The sequence below is a fragment of the Myxine glutinosa genome, chromosome 8 (assembly GCF_964187855.1).
Source record: "Myxine glutinosa chromosome 8, kmMyxGlut1.1, whole genome shotgun sequence".
In the NCBI taxonomy this organism is placed as follows: domain Eukaryota; kingdom Metazoa; phylum Chordata; class Myxini; order Myxiniformes; family Myxinidae; genus Myxine; species Myxine glutinosa.
The window spans coordinates 151,034,267-151,054,076 of record NC_136268.1 but is presented as its reverse complement, the minus strand read 5'-3'; the positions used below and the strand labels follow the sequence as shown (position 1 = coordinate 151,054,076).

General features: G+C 43.5%; 1 protein-coding gene across 2 annotated transcripts in view; it reads left to right on the top strand.

Annotated features, from left to right (window-relative positions):
- The window catches only part of TADA2A (transcriptional adaptor 2A), a 158,680-nt gene that overhangs the window by 51,791 nt on the left and 87,079 nt on the right, over positions 1-19,810 (top strand). For both annotated transcript variants that reach the window (XM_068125400.2, XM_068125399.2), the window contains 3 exons: positions 11,934-12,079; positions 13,985-14,073; positions 14,929-15,001. In XM_068125400.2, the coding sequence (XP_067981501.1) occupies positions 11,934-12,079; positions 13,985-14,073; positions 14,929-15,001 (308 nt within the window). The remainder of the gene's footprint in view (positions 1-11,933; positions 12,080-13,984; positions 14,074-14,928; positions 15,002-19,810) is intronic.

Genomic DNA, 19,810 nt, shown 5'->3' with positions numbered 1-19,810 from the left:
AACGAAGAAGGAGGATTTTGGAGGCATGGCATGTGGAGGAGTCTGTTGTGTCGCCCACAGAGGAAGTGTTGGACTTACCAGTAGCTTTTGGCCCTTTCATGCAGAAACGTACCATAGAAACCATCACCAAGCATATAAATTATTACTTCGGTTGCTGTCACTTGGGTATATATTCTCACTTTAGGTTTGTGATGTGTCCATTTAGGTTAATTCATTTAAGTTACCACCATCACTTAAAGCAATTAATCATGTTGTTTATTTTTAATAGATTTATTTGAACGATACTATGTTTTGTTTGATTCAAGGGGTGATTTAACGGTTGTTTTGATGAAACATCACAAGGTGTGGTTTCAGTTGGTTCAATGGTTTTCATGTGCGGTTTAAATTTGAATGGCACAAGTTGTTCCAGAATGGCATTGATTGGCGGTTCGGTGTCCCCACCCCCTTTTCCCCTTATATAAGAGAGGGTATAGAGTTGTTTTGCTTTACTCTTGAGAAAGGTCAGTAGATGCACGTTTATCTGTGTTGCTGACTGAAACGTTGAAAATAAACAGCAGTTGTTTATTTGCTCATTAAAGGTTGGAGAACTAAAAATGGATTCATTTGATATATATATATATATATATATATATATATATATATATATATATATATATATATATATATATATATATATATATCTACACACATACATATACATACAGTGCATTCAGAAAGTATTCAGACCCCTTCACTTTTTTCACATTTTGTTATCTTGCAGCCTTATGCTGAAATCGTTTAAATTAATTTTTTCCATCATCAATCTGCACTCAATATCCCATAATGACAAAGAGAAAACAGGATTTTAGAAAGTTTTCCAAATTAATGAAAAAGAAAAAACTGAAATATCACATTGACATAAGTATTCATACCCTTTGCAATGACACTTGAAATTTAGCTCAGGTGCCTCCCATTTCTCTTGATCATCTTTGAGATGTTTCGACACCTTGATTGGAGTCCACCTGTGGTAAATTCAATTGATTGGACATGATTTGGAAAGGCACACACCTGTCTATATAAGGTCTCACAGCTGACAATGCATATCAGAGCAAAAACCAAGCCATGAGCTCGAAGGAACTACCTACAGAGCTCAGAGACATGATTGTGTCGAGGCACAGATCTGAGGAAGCCTACAAAAAAAATCTCTGCTGCATTGAAGGTTCCCAAGAGCACAGTGGCCTCCATAATTCTTAAATGGAAGAAGTTTGGAACAACCAGGACTCTTCCTGGAGCTGGCCGCCCGGCCAAACTGAGCAATCGGGGGAGAAGGGCCTTGGTAAAAGAGGTGACCAAGAACCCGATGGTCACTCTGGCTGAGCTCTAGAGATCCTGTGTGGAGATGGGAGAAACTTCCAGAAGGACAACCATCACTGCAACACTCCACCGATCTGGGCTTTATGGCAGAGTAGCCAGACGGAAGCCTCTCCTCAGTGAAGGACACATGAAAGCCTGCTTGGAGTTTGCAAAAAAGCGCATAAAGGACTCTCAGACTGTGAGAAACAAGATTCTGTGGTCTGATGAGACCAAGATTGAACTGTTTGGCTTCCGTCTGGCCACTCTGCCATGGACTGCGCGAAGTGGGTTTTCCGAACCACCAACAATTAAACAAGACAGGGCAAGGAATTAAAATGCAACAAATAAAGGGTTTAATAAAAATAATGCCAAGGACAAGTAAATGTGCGGTAATACTAAAATCCTATTTGAGGGACCCTCCACACGGATATGTATACAATACCAGGGGGAAAAAAATGGAAAATAATGTATGTGTGCATTGAATATTAGCGGGTACTCTGCTCTGGTCCCCTTGACCGTCCGGGGTCGTCACAGGCCCTGCGTCCCTGCGCGGGAAAACACGCCTTCACGCGAAACCACGTTCACCGCCACGCCGAGTACGTGAAGCGAGCAGGCCCTCGTTCCGTCCTTGTCCCACGCACCGAGGTCTCTCAGGCACACCCAGCCGTCACAAAGTCAGCACCAACAAACTAGGGCAAGGATGCATCTGCTCCTCCACCCAGCCAGGACCAAGAGAAAGATGCGTCTGCTCGCAATGAATATCCCAACACAAGAGAGAGAAAATGGCAATGCGTCCGCCTGCGATCACCTCCATGAAGCCAGAGAGGGAAAAATGTCGTGACATGTCCTTTTTACCCTGGGTCTTTAACGTCATCCAATGATGACTGCGCGTGCTCCAATCAAAGAGTCCATCTCATCGCCCTATTGTACCGACCAATCATCACCCCTCTGGGCGGGGCCTCACACCCCTCTCTGCTTGGTGTTGCGATGACTCGGCTGGCGGTGCCAGCGGTGGTGTTCCATGTCCGAATCTGGTCACATTATTTGGTGTTATTAATTACGCGCCGATCGCTTGGCTTCTCGTGTGTGTAGTGTAGTGTCACAAGGAACAAGGGAAAAATCACAGAGGTCATTTGCACACAGGGGATTTACCCTTAACCCCTAAGCCACATAGCACAATAGCCATCCTCTGTATGGCCACACGTCACACTTTATCCGAACACACGAAGCTGACTTAAGTTATAGGTTTCTTCTTCTTCACGACAGTCGGTGCACGCTACCTATACAATCCTATCTGGCCCTCAGGTATTTCATTGGCTACCCCCCATAAACCTAACAATACCTTTCAATTTTATTGCATTGCGGTGTTGGAAGAACTTGTCAAGAGATTTTTATTTTATTTTTTTGTGCCCAGTTACACAGTTAACCAAGCATAGGACAAAGGCCATTCTGTCATCTTGCCCATGCTAAAGTGACTTCTCAGCACCCTTGATACTCGAGTAGTGCTGTTTTTAGATGTGGTTGGGAGAGTGGAAAAGAGGGAAAGATGGGTAGAGGGAAAGGGATGATGAGGTAGAGTAGATGGTTTGAGGTAAAGAGATGAGGAGGGAGAGTGGATGGGTAGAGGTAAAGAGATGAGGAGGGAGAGTGGATGGGTAGAGGTAAAGAGATGAGGAGGGAGAGTGTATGGGTAGAGGTAAAGAGATGAGGAGGGAGAGTGGATGGGTAGGGGTAAAGAGATGAGGAGGGAGAGTGGATGGGTAGAGGTAAAGAGATGAGGAGGGAGAGTGGATGGGTAGAGGTAAAGAGATGAGGAGGGAGAGTGGATGGGTAGAGCTAAAGAGATGAGGAGGGAGAGTGGATGGGTAGAGGTAAAGCGATGAGGTAGTGGATGGGTAGAGGTAAAGAGATGATGTAGAGTGGATTTGGTAGATGTAAAGAGATGATGTAGAGTGGATGGGTAGAGGGAAAGGGATGATGAGGTAGAGTGGATGGGTTGAGGGAAAGAGATTAGGAGGGAGGGGATTGTGGAAAGGATAATTTGAAGGTCAGATTAGGGTAAACTGTTGTAATATAATATAAAATGCATTTCCCTTATGCAAAATATATAAGGATGGCAAGTGTTTTTATTTTTGAAAGAGGAAGTGCAGTTGGATTGGGTTTGAGGTAACACAGATCACACCCATCCAAATCGTCAGCAAAACAACCCACAGATCACACCCATCCAAATCATCAGCAGAATAACCCACATATCACACCCATCCAAATTATCAGCAGAACAACCCACATATCACACCCATCCAAATCATCAGTAAAACAACCCACATATCACACCCATCCAAATCATCAGCAGAATAACCCACATCACACTCATCCAAATTATTAGGAAAACAACCCACATATCACACCCATCCAAATTATCAGCAGAACAACCTACATATAACACCCATCCAAATCATCAGTAAAACAACCCACATATCACACCCATCCAAATTATCAGCAGAACAACCCACATATCACACCCATCCAAATTATGAGCAGAACAACCCACATATCACACCCATCCAAATCATCAGCAGAACAACCCACATATCACACCCATCCAAATTATGAGCAGAACAACCCACATATCACACCCATCCAAATTATCAGTAAAACAACCCACATATCACACCCATCCAAATCATCAGTAAAACAACCCACATATCACACCCATCCAAATCATCAGTAAAACAACCCACATATCACACCCATCCAAATCATCAGCAGAATAACCGACATATCACACTCATCCAAATCATCAGTAAAACAACCCACATATCACACCCATCCAAATTATCACTAAAACAACCCACATATCACACCCATCCAAATCATCAGCAGAACAACCCACATATAACACCCATCCAAATTATCAGCAGAACAACCCACATATCACACCCATCCAAATTATCAGTAAAACAACCCACATATCACACCCATCCAAATTATCAGCAGAACAACCCACATATCACACCCATCCAAATTATCAGTAAAACAACCCACATATCACACCCATCCAAATCAGCAGTAAAACAACCCACATACCACACCCATCCAAATCATCAGCAGAACAACCCACATATCACACCCATCCAAATTATCAGTAAAACAACCCACATATCACACCCATCCAAATCATCAGTAAAACAACCCACATATCACACTCATCCAAATCATCAGTAAAACAACCCACATATCACACCCATCCAAATCATCAGTAAAACAACCCACATATCACACTCATCCAAATTATCAGTAAAACAACCCACATATCACACCCATCCAAATCATCAGTAAAACAACCCCACATATCACACCCATCCAAATCGTCAGGAGAATAACCCACATATCACACCCATCCAAATCATCAGCAGAATAACCCACATATCACACCCATCCAAATCATCAGCAGAACAACCCACATATCACACCCATCCAAATTATCAGTATAACAACCCACATATCAATCCTCCGAACTAATACATCCGACAAACCAACACATCCGCCAAACCAACACATGCGCCAAACCATGACATCTGGCAAATCATCAGAACCGCCAAACGAAGACATCCAACAAACCAAGAGATTTGCCAAACCAAGACATCCGCCAAACGAACACATCCGCCAAACAAACACATCCGCCAAACAAACACATCCGCCAAACAAACACATCCTCCAAACAAACACATCCGCCAAACAAACACATCCGCCAAACAAACACATCCGCCAAACAAACAAATCTGCCAAACAAACACATCTGCCAAACCAAAAATTACCGTCCTATCTCCAACCTGTTTTTCCTGTCAAAGATCACAGAAAGAATTGTGCTATCACAGATGAATGACCATCTAGTTTCAAATAATCTTTTCAATTCTCGCCAGTCAGCATATAGACCAGGCCATAGCACCGAGACCGCTCTCCTAAGAATAACCAATGATCTTCTGACCTCTCTCGACTGTGGTAAGGTTTCCGTTCTTGCTCTTTTGGACTTGTCTGCCGCCTTTGACACGATTGACCATAGTGTCTTAATTCGTCGTCTTGAAATCAAATTTGGTATAACTGGTACTCCACTTTCTTGGCTGATGTCCTATCTTACTGATAGAGTGCAAACAGTTGTTGTCAATGGCCAGAAATCAGCCCCTTCTCCGCTTTTCTTTGGCGTTCCCCAGGGCTCAGTCCTGGGACCTATCCTCTTTCTTTTGTACACTCAGCCTCTATTTGATCTTGTTGCCAGACATTCAGTTGATCACCACGCCTTTGCGGATGACAATCAGCTGTACAAAGGAAGCACGATTCAACAAATCGCGCCCACTGTTGAAGTGTTAGAAGGCTGTATTGCCGACGTGAAGGCGTGGATGACCCAAAACAAACTTCAGCTGAACGATGCTAAAACAGAATCTATGATTGTAAGATCGCACAGATGTCCTCTACAATGTTCACTTCCTACCACTATTCATGTTGGTGAAACCGATGTAAACTTTGTTTCGTCGGCCAAGAACCTTGGTGTGGTTTTCGACTGTAACATGACATTTTCCAAGCAAGTACTTCAAACTTGCAAATCAGCATACTTTCAGCTGCGAAAGATCGCATGCATTCGCCACCTTCTTACTCCTCAAGCTGCTCTAACTCTGGTCTGTGCCCTTGTCCTCTCAAGGCTAGACTATTGTAATTCTTTGTATGCTGGCTGCCCTCAGTTTCTCTTGGATAAGTTACAAAAGGTTCAAAACTCTGCCGCTCGTCTTGTCTGTAAGGCGAAGAAGTCTGACCATGTTACTCCGCTTCTTGAATCTTTACACTGGCTGCCTGTCTCTGCTCGTATGCAATACAAAATTTGCACACTATGTTATAAATCATTGTGTGGAGCGGGACCTCACTATCTCTCCGATTTGCTCACTCTCTATGATTTGCTCACTCTCTATGAACCTCGGCGACGGCTTCGTTCAAGCGACGACTCTATGACCTTAGAGCCGCCGCGCACCAGTACCAAGTCGTTTGGCGAGAAATCCTTTTCGTTTGCTGCACCTCTGCTCTGGAATGATTTGCCTTCCTCTGTTCGACATGTTGACTCTCTTCCTGCCTTTAAAACCTCCCTCAAAACCTATCTCTTTCACAAGTCTTTCAAAGTCTAAGTCCTGTTTTCCCTTTGGTTTGAGGTGGGACAGAGATCGAGAGTATGTCTGTGTACATGTGCGGGGGAGGGAGGGGAGGAGGAGGGGGAGTACACATCTGTGGGTTTTGAATGGGGAGGGAGAGGAATAGGGCAAGAGTGAAGGTGTGTCTGTGTGTGTGTATGTTTGTGTGTGTGTGTGTGTGTGTGCGGTGTGTGTGCGTTCGCATGATAATGTAAAGCGCCATGAGAGTAGTTTACTCTGCTTGATGGGGCTATATAAGACTCCTTTATTATTATTATTATTATTATATCACACCCATCCAAATCATCAGTAAAACAACCAACATATCGCACCCATCCAAATCATCAGTAAAACAACCCACATATCACACCCATCCAAATCATCAGTAAAACAACCCACATATCACACCCATCCAAATCATCAGTAAAACAACCCACATATCGCACCCATCCAAATCATAAGCAGAACAACCCACATATCACACCCATCCAAATCATCAGTAAAACAACCCACATATCACACCCATCCCCACATATCACACCCTCCTCTGGCCATCTGTGATATGTGGGTTGTTCTGCTGATGATTTGGATGGGTGTGATATGTGGGTTCGACTGGACAACCCTCCCATCTACTTTCTCAACAATCCTCTCCAAGAAGTTCTGTCGCTCAAGATTTTGGGTCTCACTATCTGCCATGATCTTTCTTGGGAAAACCACATTTCCAAGCTGGCCTCCAAAGCCAGTCGCCGACTGGGCATCCTCCGTCGTGCGAAGTCCTTCCTCGGCACACCTGAGCTCCTCACCACATACAAGGCTTTCATCCGCAGCTCAATGGAATACTGTTCTCCCCTATGGGCCGGTGCTCCTGCCTCACACCTAGCTCGGCTTCACGCTGTTGAAACCAAAGCTTTCAGAATTATTGGAATCTCCCGCGATGAAGCTATCTCTGAGGGCCTTTCACTCACTCACCGCAGGCAGGTAGGTGGTCTTTCTGTCTTCTACCGACTCCTCTCCGGCCTTGCACCCCCAGCTCTCTCTGTGCTCTGTCCCCCAAATATTCCTACAGGTCGCACAAGATCTGCCAGCAACCCTCTGATGGTTAAACTGCCGAAATCTCGGCTCTCCGCTCACCTTCACTCTTTCATTCCTCTTTTCTCCCGCCTCTGGAACAAACTCCCTCACTCCCTTCAATCCCACTCCTCCCTCCAGGTCTTTAAAACAGCTGTTCACCACCATCTCTTATCTTCCCCCATCCAAAACCTTGATCTTTTCTACCCCCGCTAATTCACCCCAGATCCACCTTGTTTGAAATTCCAACTTCTTTCCTGGAAGTCCTGGCAGTGTCCATATGTTTTATACCTCTCCCACTGCCCCCTTCCCACGCCCCCCCCCCCAAAGCCCTCGCCCTCTCTCAGATCTCTCGATGTCTCCATGTCTCTCGGTCCCTGCTCTCAAATGTTGTGTTTGTGTCCTTCCCCCTCTCTCCCCATCTTGTCTACCGCTCCCTATGTTATATGTTTTATGTGTCGGTTTGTCTTTCTGTGTGATTAATGTTCGCTCTTTCACGAGCCTCGATATTGTATACAAAAAAAAAAAAAAAAAAAAAAAAAAAAAAAAAAAAATCCAAATCATCAGTAAAACAACCCACATATCACACCCATCCAAATCATCAGTAAAACAACCCACATATCACACCCATCCAAATCATCAGCAGAACAACCCACATATCACACCCATCCAAATCATCAGCAGAACAACCCACATATCACACCCATCCAAATCATCAGCTGAACAACCCACATATCACACCCATCCAAATCATAAACAGAACAACCCACATATCACACCCATCCAAATCATCAGCAGAACAAGCCACAGATCACACCCATCCAAATAATCATCAGAACAACCCTCAGATCATACCCATCCAAATAATAATCAGAACAACCCACAGATCACACCCATCCAAATAATCATCAGAACAACCCACATATCACACCCATCCAAATTATCAGTAAAACAACCCACATATCACACCCATCCAAATTATCAGTAAAACAACCCACATATCACACCCATCCAAATCATCAGTAAAACAACCCACATATCACATCCATCCAAATCATCAGTAAAACAACCCACATACCACACCCATCCAAATCATCAGCAGAACAACCCACATATCACACCCATCCAAATTATCAGTAAAACAACCCACATATCACACCCATCCAAATCATCAGTAAAACAACCCATATATCACTCATCCAAATCATCAGTAAAACAACCCACATATCACATCCATCCAAATCATCAGTAAAACAACCCACATATCACATCCATCCAAATCATCAGTAAAACAACCCACATATCACACTCATCCAAATTATCAGTAAAACAACCCACATATCGCACCCATCCAAATCATCAGTAAAACAACCCACTTATCACACCCATCCAAATCATCAGCAGAATAACCCACATATCACACCCATCCAAATCATCAGCAGAACAACCCACATAACACACCCATCCAAATCATCAGCAGAACAACCCACATATCACACCCATCTAAATCATCAGCAGAGCAACCCACATATCACACCCATCCAAATTATCAGTAAAACAACCCACATATCACACCCATCCAAATCATCAGTAAAACAACCCACATATCGCACCCATCCAAATCATCAGTAAAACAACCCACATATCACACCCATCCAAATCATCAGTAAAACATCCCACATATCACACCCATCCAAATCATCAGTAAAACAACCCACATATCACACCCATCCAAATCATCAGTAAAACAACCCACATATATATCGCACCCATCCAAATCACCAGCAGAACAACCCACATATCACACCCATCCAAATCATCAGTAAAACAACCCACATATCGCACCCATCCAAATCATCAGTAAAACAACCCACATATCACACCCATCCAAATCATCGGCAGAACAACCCACATATCACACCCATCCAAATCATCAGCAGAACAACCCACATATCGCACCCATCCAAATCATCAGCAGAACAACCCACATATCACACCCATCCAAATCATCAGTAAAACAACCCACATATCACACGCATCCAAATCATCAGCAGAACAACCCACATATCACACCCATCCAAATCATCAGCCGAACAACCCACATATCACACCCATCCAAATCATAAACAGAGCAACCCACATATCACACCCATCCAAATCATCAGCAGAACAAGCCACAGATCACACCCATCCAAATAATCATCAGAACAACCCACAGATCATACCCATCCAAATAATAATCAGAACAACCCACAGATCGCACCCATCCAAATCATCAGCAGAACAACCCACATATTTCACCCATCTAAATCATCAGCAGAACAACCCACATATCACACCCATCCAAATAATAATCAGAACAACCCACAGATCACACCCATCCAAATCATCAGCAGAACAACCCACATATCACACCCATCCAAATCATCAGCAGAACAAGCCACATATCACACCCATCCAAATCATCAGCAGAACAAGCCACAGATCACACCCATCCAAATAATCATCAGAACAACCCACAGATCATACCCATCCAAATAATAATCAGAACAACCCACAGATCACACCCATCCAAATCATCAGCAGAACAACCCACATATTTCACCCATCTAAATCATCAGCAGAACAACCCACATATCACACCCATCCAAATAATAATCAGAACAACCCACAGATCACACCCATCCAAATCATCAGCAGAACAACCCACAGATCACACCCATCCAAATAATAATCAGAACTACCCACAGATCACACCCATCCAAATCATCAGCAGAACAACCCACATAGTACACCCATCTAAATCATCAGCAGAACAACCCACATATCACACCCATCCAAATAATAATCAGAACAACCCACAGATCACACCCATCCAAATCATCAGCAGAACAACCCACAGATCACACCCATCCAAATAATAATCAGAACTACCCACAGATCACACCCATCCAAATAATCATCAGAACAACCCACAGATCACACCCATCCAAATCATCAGCAGAACAACCCACAATCATACCCATCCAAATCATCAGCAGAACAACCCACAGATCATACTCACCCAAACTTAATCTACATGTGTGCCAATATCCTTGTTCCTCTCTATCCCCATTGCTTTTAGGTTACTATCTGTTTTTTTTTTTCCAATCCATCTCCTGTCCAATGTCCATGCTAGTCCTTTAATTAGCATCAACCTCAGGGATGGGATAGTGGAGGTGGAGGGAGGGGATAACTTTAACTGCATCTTTGGTAGCTATCGCTGTCATCATCTTAAGCATTTCTATCAGATCTACTTATAATCACCACCTTTCTGATGTAATTTAAAATCCTTAATTCGCTTTTCCTTTTGTTACTTGGCACTGTGCTCACTGCGCTTCACTCCATACCCACAACATTCTCCCTATATGTCTGCTGTTTTAGTGTGTTACATGATTAGTGGAGTCACGCTGTAGCTGATGCTCTTTAGGTTTATTGGTCCCCTTACCGGTTTCCCCGCACGGGGCTGACTGTAGGTTTGCTCTCCGTCCATCTGTCCGTACCTCCTTTGGTTTTTCAAACTTTTTATCCATACCCTTTAACATATTGAACTGAAACCTGGTACATGGCTTTATTATGATAAGTTACAGAACAAGTTTGAGTTTCTGGGTGTTTCACCAATGTTTCACGTGGTCATGCCCATTTGGACTGGGAAAATATCACATATTATACATGGGGCAGTTTTCCAGACTTTTTCCCCTTACCCTTTAACATATTGAACTGAAACTTGTTACATGGCTTCAGTATGATAAGTTACAGAAAGTGCAACTTATTATGTAGCTTTGCATACCTAAAACAATTTGCCCTCCTGTATGTTTTTGCAAGTTTTGTTTTTTGTTTTTGCATTTGGTTGGATTTTGCAAGTATCGTGTTCTGCATGACGTCTTCTTGTTTATTTATTCTTGGGACAGGTAAAAACATTGCCTCAAACAGGGAACCATGATTGTCATAGGGCTCGCAAGGCTAACCCCCGCTCTAGCGGGGAAAATGGCCTTAAAACGATCATTCATTCATGCAGCCTGTGGCTACTTGGTTGCATTATTTTCTGGGAGTTCTGGGGGTGCGGCTATGCCGCTGATGCAGTGCCTCCGTTACCAGTAAGCTGGTACTCATTTTGCAGACCTCGGAAGGATGACAGGCTGAGTTGACCCGCCTGGTGTTAATTCAACGGCACGACAGAGGCTTGAACTCAAGACCTTAGGATCTTATGCCAGCCATCTTAACTGTTAAGCCAACACCTGGCTTGCTTCGTTCATTGGGACCAGTAGGGGACATGTATTGCAAAGCAATTCTCCCTCTTGTTTAATTTGTGGTGGGCAGGCATGATGTTGCAATGCATGTGAGGGGGAAAACTCAGGAGGAGTGCGAGGAGCACCACACATTTCATTACAGTGTCCCTCCTTTGGGCAAAGATCTCCGCAGATCACCTGTTCTTCTATCGTCTTCCAAAGCTATTCCCTTCACTTGTGAGTCAATATTTGCATGCATGCACCATTCAAAACTGTTGTTTAAATCTCCGCTGTACCATTATGCACTTGTATCAGAACATTTTTGTACTTCAAATTCTGTGACAGTTTGGCAAATCATTGGTTTATTTTTATGTATCTTTACCTCCGCCACCGAAGGTGGATGGAGGTTATGTTTTCACCCCTGTCTGTTTGTCTGTTTGTCTGTTTGTCTATGAACAAGATGTCTCAAAAAGTTGTGGACGGATTCAAACGAAATTTGGCAGTGAGGTAGTGAATGTGACAAGGACGAAATGATTAGATTTTGGTGAAGATCCGGATTCGGATCCGGCTAGTATAATTTTTTTAAGTGATTCTTCACCATTGGGAGATAGGGCCAAAACTATATATAGCAGAATATCTGAAAAAGTTGTGGACGGATTTGGACAAAACTTGGTGGACCGGTTGAGTGTCTGACAAGGACGAATAGATTCGATTTTGGTGAAGATCTGAATATGGATTCGGATACAATAATTGGTTAATTTTAAAGTGATTCTTCACCATTGAGAAATCGGGCGAAAAGCGATATATGACATGATATTTTAAAAAGTTATGGACGAGTTATGACTAACCTTGGTGGACGAGTTGGTTAAGTGACAAGAATAAGCCGATTAGATTTTGGTTCAGGTCCGAATCCAGATCCGGCCTATCAGCGGGATACAAAACATCAACTGTTCAGCCTGGCGGAAGTATGCGCTCTGCCGAGTGCCGTTCTAGTTCTCTTGTGTTGCTGTGTAACGCTCATAATGGGCTCAATTGGGAATTTGGAGATTTTGAGTTATTCCGGTCATCATTTGCCACTCCCAAACACCCGGGACAATTATTTTACCACCTAAATCATCCGTGCACACCCTGAGTACAACGAACAGTTTTAATCTTTCTGTCCAGTGGTTCTGGAGTGTATGGAAGTAAAACAAACACACGGGCACATTTATCTAACGAGAACGACACTCGGTAGAGCGCATACCTCCGACAGGCTGAACGGTTTGTCACACAAAAGAAGAAGAAGCCAAACAGTTTACCTTTTGTATCCCACTGATAAGCCAGATCTGTATCCGGACCTTAACCAAAATCTAATCGGCTTGTTCTCGTCACCTAACCAACTCATCCCCCAAGTTTTGTCATAACTCGTCCAAAACTTTTTGAAATGTCGAGCTATATATCGTTTTTGGTCCCATCTCTCACTGGTGAAGAATCACTTTTACATTTCTAAAAATTCTAGTATCCGGATCATGATCCGGATCTTCACCCAAATCAATTAAAGTCGACCTTGGCACACACCAAACCTGCCCAACATGTTTCGTCCAATTCCGTCCATAACTGTTTGATATATCCTGCTCACAGACAGACAAACAGAAAAGCGGATGAAAACATAACCTCTGTCCATCTTCAGTGACGGAGGTAACTATTGCACAATCCCTTCCTGGCAAATCTCGCATTCTCACTCTGTCGCACCTGAACGATGGTCAAATGATCCCACCCAACTGTTTCTATGGTGAGACACTGGAATAGGTTCATCTGTTGAATTTCTAGGTCTCACTATCAGCCATCACCTGTAAAGCTGGCCTCCAAAGTCCGGTGCAGACTGTGCATCGTTCCTTGTTTTTAGTCATTCCCTGAAAAACGAAAACAAACTACACCCAGCCTACGAGGCCTTTGCCCATAGGTCATTGGAGTAGACAGCCGACGTATGATCTGCATTATGCGTTTTTGTTATGGGTGTTGAAGCAGGGTAATTTTCTTGTGTTTCCTTGCATTTAGAATGCTTAAATGAAGAGATTATACTTTTGCATCTTGACATTCCGAAAGAGGACTTTTTGTGTTTTTATGTGAAAACGTATTTTCTCCCACTTTTAAATTTGACAGCAAGTGAAGATCCACCTCGACCTGCTGCTGATTCACCACTCTGCTGGGAGCTAGCTGGATACATGGCACCTCGCTCTGACTTTGCTGAGGTACATTTTGGTGGGTGTTAAGGTTGAGCATCTTCCATTGCTGAAGGCACAGAAATGGTTACAATTATTGCATATGATGTGCTGTCTTCTTTTTAAAAATATGATTGGCGGAAACAGTGATAAAAATTAATCCGTTTATTGTGGGGAGGATGCATCACAAAAATTGTGCAAATTCTGCTGAATTCCTTTTTCAACACAAAAGTGTGCACCCAATATGAACACCTGACACACACAGACACACACACACACACACACACACACACACACACACACACACACACACACGGACAAAGGGAAATATAACTGTACAAATAAATATGTGCTTGTGTGGCATTTAGCTCTAACGATACTATCACCAATCCACACACTACTTACAAGTACCCCTCTATCAATACATATCCAGTTATCTATCCTATTCCAATTTTAACTTATCTACTGTTTCTGCTACCACTACCTTTCCAGGGAGACCATTTCTACTCTCTGACTGAAAGATCATTGCCTTAATACTGTCCTAACGCTCATCTTCTTTACTTTCAAGTTATGGGCCATGGGCCATGGCTCTATCACTGTCTGTTTTGCTGAAAAACCCTTCTACATTTATTCCTTTTATACCCTTCATTATCTTTAAAAATATCTCAATCAAATCCCCTCCTAGCCACCTCTTTATAATGAGTCCTGCCTCCTTCAGCTGTGTCTCATAGCCTAGTATAGCAAGCTTTGGAATCGATATAGCAGCCATACAATGAACAACTCCATGGCAGCCGTGTTCTTCCTCAGATGTAAATAATACATTGGATAAAGAAAATAATGATGATTGAATTGTTCAATTGAATGTCTGGTCTGTTCAAACCTCAGGAGTACGACCAGTGTGCTGAATGGGATCTCCGGGATTTGGAGTTCTCTGATGATGAATCTGACATCTTTTATCGTGAGTTTATCTGTCTTTATATTATTATTCTTTTTCTATTCCCTCTTTTTCTTCTTTTTCCATATTTCCCTTTTACCTCGTGTTTTTCTATTTATTCTCAAATAGAAAATAACGATTTTTATTCTTTGCTATTGTGGAATAAATAAAAAAAACATGGGAAGATTGAAAGGAAATTGAAGATTTATACGACCCACAAGCTTCCCTCAAAAATGATTTTCTACATTCCCTGGCCCACAAGGTCAGTTTGTTTGTTTATATATATATAGCCCCGCTATTCACAGTCAAACCCTGCTTTTCGTGAAATCCGCGTATTCGCGGTTGATAAAATGCGACTTGTTTCTCGATTCACAGAAAAATGTCCCGTGAATTTGCGGGGGTGTTTTTTCCGCGGCTGTGTTCCGTGAAAGCGAGACATGGGTAATGAATGTAGAGCAGCAACGAAGGCTGGAAAGGGTGGAAATGCGAATGGTTCGGTGGATGTGTGGAGTATCGTTGAGAGAGAGGAAGACAAATGATGAATTGCGAAAGATGATGGGAATAGAGCCTGTGATGGATGCTGTGAAGTGAAACAGTTTGAGATGGCTTGGTCATGTGTTGAGGAAGGATGAAAGTGACTGGTTGAGAAGAGTGATGGAAATGAATGTAGAAGGAAGTAGAGGATGGGGAAGACCGAGAAAGACTTGGCTAAAGATGGTCGAAGAAGAAATGCAGGCAAGGGGGTTAACAAGGGGAGATGCAGAAAATAGGGCAAAATGGAGAAGATTGTCATGGGGACCGCAAGGCTAACCCCCGCTCTTGCAGGGAAAATGGCCTTAAAATGCCTGTTGTTGTTGTTGTTGTTGTTGTTGTTGTGTTCCGTGAAATCGTGGGGGGCATCTTTCCCTTTTCGAGGCCATGTTCCACGAATTTACGGTTTTTCAAGGGCACAAACAATATTTTCATGAACCGCTAGCTTGACATATTTATAAAACCCATCTTTTACCAGCCACGCAAAAAGCAGCTGAACATATGCAAAAAAGCATCTCCTACGAGCCGCGAGCATGACCTGCTGTGTGATATGCAATTTCATAGTTTTTGTGGCCACAAATTTTAGCTGGTCTATAATAGAGAGCTTCGCGGGATATCCCACCAGATGTGTAAACAAGTCAAGTGCGCGAATTATAGAATGCAAATGCTTCGTTAAATCGATTGCAGTTTGCAATTTATGGTAAAGCATCATCAGATATGTTACACAATGAAAACGCTTCAGGGGATGTTCCATCAGCTACGAAAACACGTCAACTCTGCGAATTATAGAATGCAAAATTGCAAATGCTTCATTAAATCTATTATTGAAATTAGCAGAGAGGCTCAATACACACAATGCTCTCAATCCTTCATATACAGACTGTCCTTGATTTTGATCAATGTTCTCGTCCCGTTGCTTTGACCTGTGTTTTTGACTTGCTCTGCTCATCGTTCAATAATGGCTCCTAAGCGCAAGACCTGTGCTGGAGATGCGTTGACTACCAAAAGACAGAAGAAAGTCATGAGCCTTAGCCAAAAAGTGGAGCTGCTCGATCGGCTTTCGAGAGGAGAGTGCGCAGCCTCTGTGGGCAGGCATTATGGCATAAACAAATCCACCGTTCGCTACATACGGAAGAACGAGAAGGCGATTCGAGAGAGAGTCTCAGTGAGTGCTGTATCGAGTACGAAGGTGTTCACCCATGTCCGGGATGTCCATATAGAAAGGATGGAGAAGGCTCTCAGCATATGGATCGAGGACAACACGCAGAAGAATATGCCTTTGAGTGTACCTCTCATTCGCGAAAAGGCCAAACGAATTTGCGATCATCTGTCTGGCGCGGGTGGTGCCAGCATGAGTGATGTGCCGAGTGATGATTGTACAAGCAGCGTGGCTTCATTCACTGCAAGCAGGGGATGATTCCTTCATTTCAAGGAGCAGTACTGTCTCAAAAATTGAAGCTCTCAGGGGAGCGTGCCTCCGCAGACCATGAAGCGGCAAAAGCGTTCCCTGCTCAACTTGCGAGGCTGCTCGAAGAAAAGGGATACCTCCCAGAGCAGGTGTTCAATGCTGATGAGACTGGTCTGTTCTGGAAAAAGATGTCCACAAGAACTTTCATCTCAAAGCGTGAGGAGACGGCATCGGGATTCAAGGCTGCCAAGGACCGGGTATCTCTTCTCCTCTGTGCAAACGCAAAAGGGGACCTCATGCTGAAACCCATGATGTTGTACCATTCCCTGAACCCACGTGCTCAAGGGCAAGAACAAGCAAACTCTGCCCGTGTTTTGGAGGGCCAACAGGAAAGCCTGAGTGACGGCAGCAATCTTCCTGGACTAGTTCCATAATTGTTTCGTCCCTCAGGTGGAGAGATACATGGTGGACAAAAACCTTGCGTTAATAGGCATGAGCCTATTATATGAGCATGAGCCAATAGGAGCCAAAGGCATGAATTTTGGTGAACCTGGTTTTGTCAGATAAAGTTTTTTTCTTTGCTGTTTCTTGTAGCCTGGGGGTAGCTCATTAAGATTTAGGAGGGTGCCCGGTGAGATCCCTTGGGCAACTCAAGATATTAACCCCTTTATGTCCGATACGCCCAAATCCACGTCAAATCCAAAATGAGAGCCTTGGATCATATTGCAAGCCAGAGCAGGACCATCAAACTGTGGGTTGAGGTCTTGGTGAAGCCAGTATTGTTGATGATGTCATACATCAGGGCTGAATGTGAGGGTGACTGTCTTCTCCACCAAGCCACATTCCGAAAGATGATGCCTTACTACTTCACAGCCGGCCATGTACACTATTGCCAGATATGGACTCTACTACCTTCGTTCCATGGAGAAGCTTCCCCCTCATGTCCAAAGGCTTTTTCTCCAGGGGCAACATGTGACACGACACATTTGTGGAATATGGAACGGCCATGTGGAGCGACCAATTTATAGAATCAACGTTCATGAGATACGGTCATAGCGCAGGGGGAATCATCGGAATAACCCTGAAGTCAGAAGCCTTGAAGATCTGGGCATTGAGCCGCCACATCTGCTGTAAGATTGAGTCGGATATGAGGAAAATGGAAGAGGAGGAGACGAATACCACCACAGTTCAACTGTATCACAAGGAGGAGGCCAAGGCAAGGATAGAAGCAGATGCCAAGGACAGGGCTGGACTTCGAAAGAAACTCGACACATGCCTTCATCCATTGGATCCCAAGGCACATCCAGGGGGGAGTACTGTCAACATTATCAGCGGGAAGCTAGCTCCACCATCTGTCAATGTAGACAATGCCGTGAACATTGGAGAGGCAATGTTAGAAGATTTTGAGAAGACCTGGCCTGAGGGATTTTACAATACCATTCCCAAGAAAGTGGTGACGATGGCAGCAACAAGCAAATCTGTCCAGGTTGGTGACTCCAACGTCTATGATCTGGATGTCATCTACTCAAGGGTCATCGCATTGTTATCTAGTGACCGCGATATTGACGTGAAGGATGTCCTTTCCTATGAGCTTGCACCTGTCCCAACCGCAATGTTCACGAAGGATGGAATGCGGATTTGGAAAGCCAAGTCCACACTCAATAGGCCATCAGCCAGACCCCCAAAATAGGGTCCATTGGTACCAAAATGAGGGAGTAAGCCTAATATTGATTTTTGGATAGGTCTTTACCCCTAGAATATGAAAATATGTGATAGCAAATTCAACCATGTAGCTAAATGGGTGTTATCACCTCATTTTCAAAATGGCCGCCAAAATGCATGTATTCTTCTAATTTAGCAGTGAGTGGCATGACTGGTATGATGGTCTTGTTTGGGATTACGTCTGTTCTGATATAGGTGAGAAGTTTTGCATATGCTTCTTTCTCGATCCTCTGATACTGTGCAAAATCATCTGTGTCATCGGGTCCATCTGCACCTTCACCCTCAGGCTGTATACATTCTCTGTTGTAATTCCTGTAGCATGAGAAATGGTAACATGCTTCTGCTGCCACAATATCTCTACTGGTAAGCGCTATCATATCCTTGTCATTTTTCTGTATTGCACATTCTCTCAATCTTTCATCTGCTCTGAGTTGAACAACTTGTGAAAGTTTTTCACATGTATGAGACCCCTTCACATACTTGTCTCTGCGACAGAAGATGCACTCCGTATCATACACTCTTTTCTCTACTGATGATCTCCTACATGGCCTTTTGGGAGCGCTGCTACCTCCTGCTTCAGATTCAGTGTCTTCATTGGCTTTCCTCTTTAGCATGTTTAAATCTCGTTTCATGGTGAACAGGCTCCTACATTTTCGGTGGTAGAATATTTCTGGCACTTCATTGCCCTCAAGCCCCTCGGCAATATTGATGATATGTTCATGGTTCCTAACCTTAGCCGCTTCCAGTAATGTCAACCAAGATGTGTAGTTTTGTGGGCTCACCAGATGATCATCGTCATCCGATCTTGTCATGTGTATAACGCATTCTTTGCTTTCTGTGGCGCTGTTCATTTTGGAAAATTAGTAGACCTCATCACTTGGTGTGTACTATTATTTCTATTCTAATCGTATAGCATCTACTTTCTATCTACTCCGTTGCTCGTTGCTCCGACCACCGTTCCTACAGAAAAAAAAGCAAACAAAACAACAACGTTAAATTTTGTATGTAAAGTGGCGGCCATTTTGAAAATGGGTGATAACACACATTTAGCTACATCGTTGAATTTGCTATCACATATTTTCTTATTCTAGAGGTAAAAACCTTGTCAAAAATCATTATTAGCCTTACTCCCTCAATTTGGTACCGGTTGACCCCCCTAGCTGATAGCCTAC